The sequence below is a fragment of the Elephas maximus genome, chromosome 11 (genome assembly GCF_024166365.1).
Source record: "Elephas maximus indicus isolate mEleMax1 chromosome 11, mEleMax1 primary haplotype, whole genome shotgun sequence".
In the NCBI taxonomy this organism is placed as follows: Eukaryota; Metazoa; Chordata; class Mammalia; order Proboscidea; family Elephantidae; genus Elephas; species Elephas maximus.
The window spans coordinates 105,707,893-105,710,232 of record NC_064829.1 but is presented as its reverse complement, the minus strand read 5'-3'; the positions used below and the strand labels follow the sequence as shown (position 1 = coordinate 105,710,232).

The 2,340-nt window shown below is 42.6% G+C and overlaps 1 protein-coding gene across 1 annotated transcript; it reads right to left on the bottom strand.

Annotated features, from left to right (window-relative positions):
- Positions 1 to 620: 620 nt before the first annotated feature.
- LOC126086271 (vomeronasal type-1 receptor 4-like) lies at positions 621 to 1,592 on the bottom strand. The gene has a single exon (XM_049902430.1). It carries the CDS (start codon positions 1,560 to 1,562, stop codon positions 621 to 623), a length of 942 nt encoding a protein of 313 aa, XP_049758387.1. The 5' UTR covers positions 1,563 to 1,592.
- Positions 1,593 to 2,340: the final 748 nt, after the last annotated feature.

The window sequence follows — 2,340 nt, the reverse complement described above, 5'->3', positions numbered from 1 at the left end:
TGAAATAATTCAGTCACAAAAGGACACACATATTATATGATTCCAATTATATGAACTATTTAGAATAGGTAGGAGCCCTGGTGGCACACTGGTTAAGAACTCGGTGGCTGCCAACCTAAAGACAAGCAGTTTCAATCCCCCAGCCACTCTTTAGAAACCCTATGGGGCAGTTCTGCTCTGATCAATAGGGTTGCTATTTGTTGAATTGACTTGATGGCAAAGGTAGAATAGATAAGAGTATAAAGACCAAAGTTTCTAGGTGGTTACCAGGGGTGGCTGGGAGGGAAGGGGAAAGGAAGTCAAAATGCTTAGGGGACACTGAGCTTCTGTTAAGTGAGAGGGAAAAATATGAGTATGGTTCATGGTGATGGTTGAACAATATGACCAACATATTTACTGTCACTGAACTGTACCCGTGAAGATGACTGAAATGGCCAATGTATTGTTTCCCACACATTTATCACGCACAAAAAATATTCTCAAAAAATACAGATAAAATCAAAACAATAATGGAATTTATATAAAACAAATAAAGAGTTCATACTGTACTGCTTTATACGTGCTTGGATCCCGTGAGATGACCAAATAAACAACTGAACCTTGCACAGAAACATATACAATTAGGTATTTCTGATAAGATGAGGGGGTTTTGTCTTCCTTATCAAGGCAAAGCAGAGCATGGAGACACTGGAGTCACAGCTCATGAGAACTAAGGGGCTGACAGTTGGGAAACACATAGAAATTAGTGCATCCATGTTCAGCATCCACCAAATGGGAGTGTAAAAAACAGCTATAAAAACTTGAAAGATGGAGGAGAGGGTATAAAAAAACACAAAGGTGCTCACCAGTATAAGGATGGTTTGGGTGGCTCTGGTCTCAGGAGAGGCTCTGGGGGAGATGTTGTTCCTATGAATGTGTTGGACCCGCTGCTTATGTCTGTACAGGATGAAAACCATGAAGCCGCTGAACCAGAGCATGAGTCCCAAACACACAACATCAGGCAATGCTATCCATAATGAATATAGGAAGTCTGCAGTTTCACCTTGACGCACAGAAGAACAACGTCCATAGTCTTTTTTATTTGAGCTGGTTTTATTACCCAAACTGCTAGTCACATTTGTAATATAAATGATATTTACCAGCATGTGGAGAATCCAGCACAGGACAATGGAGAAGACCATGTACTTGGGAGCTTTCACTTGAAGCTCTGCCCACCTGGAGTTCCTGGGGCTGATGGTGATGGCCTGGAAGATACTCAAGAGACAGGTGCTGCCAAAGGACACTCCCCTGCCCACTCTGTGAACATAGAAAACAAGTTTGCATCCAACATCATTGAGGAAATCTTTCCACCCAAAACCTGTCATGGTCTCTGGGATTCCTTTACAGAGAATGGCCAAGGAGTTGGCTACAGTCAGGTGCTTGAGAATCAAATCTGTGGACCGTAAGCTGCGTTTAGTGAAGTAAAGGAAGGTATACTGGAAAAGAAGAGAAAAGTTCCCCAAGATACCAACTGTAGTCTGTAATAAGAACATCACTCCCAATGCCAAATCCTTGGAGGACATTTTCTCAGTTCCCAATGATTGATACTTGTCTTCAGAGCCAGACGTTCCTAGGTGGGAAGATGAGACATGGGTCACATGTATCATGTCAACTGAAACCCCCTATTCTCCACCTACCATTAATTCCCACTTGGAAATATTAAAGTTTTTCTTCATTAAGACGTTTCCAAGTGTTATATGTATAATTTTTAAAGAGTACTTGGAATACATGCTGTGAAGACCATACATGTGGAAAGTTCTTTATTCTTTCAGCAATCAATGGGGCAGATGCTACACTTACATTCATTATAAAGGAAGGAGAACTTTAGCACAGAGAGGTTAAGTGATTTGACTAAATTCACATGCTGTTTAGGGGCAGATTGGGGACTTGAACCTGGCTGAGCTGGTGGCAAAGACAGAGCATTTAACCATCATGCTCTACTAACCAAGTGTGAAAAATGGCATGGCGCTCAAAGTGTCTGAGCTCCTCTAACTTCAGGAGGGGAGAATCACCATCAGCATCATCCCAAGACTGATCCCTATGAGTGTAGGTGAGACATACCTCCTCTCTCCAAACTTCCTTTTTTTTTTTTACCAATTCTGACAGCAGCTGTTCCTCCCACAGCACTCTCTGCATCTATGCTGGGTTTGACAATTTGTTGCAATGGCCATACAGAGCCAGAGCCCATACACATAGGCTCCTCTTAGCCCTTGGCATGTGGCCTGGGCTCTGCCTTGCTCAGGTAAATGTTACAAAGCACTTTTAGCTCTGCTGATAAGTGCCCAGAGGCACCCAACTCCA

Excerpts from the sequence above, each read along its gene's own strand:
- LOC126086271 (XM_049902430.1), bottom strand. The coding sequence starts at position 1,562 with ATGTCCTCCAAGGATTTGGCATTGGGAGTGATGTTCTTATTACAGACT.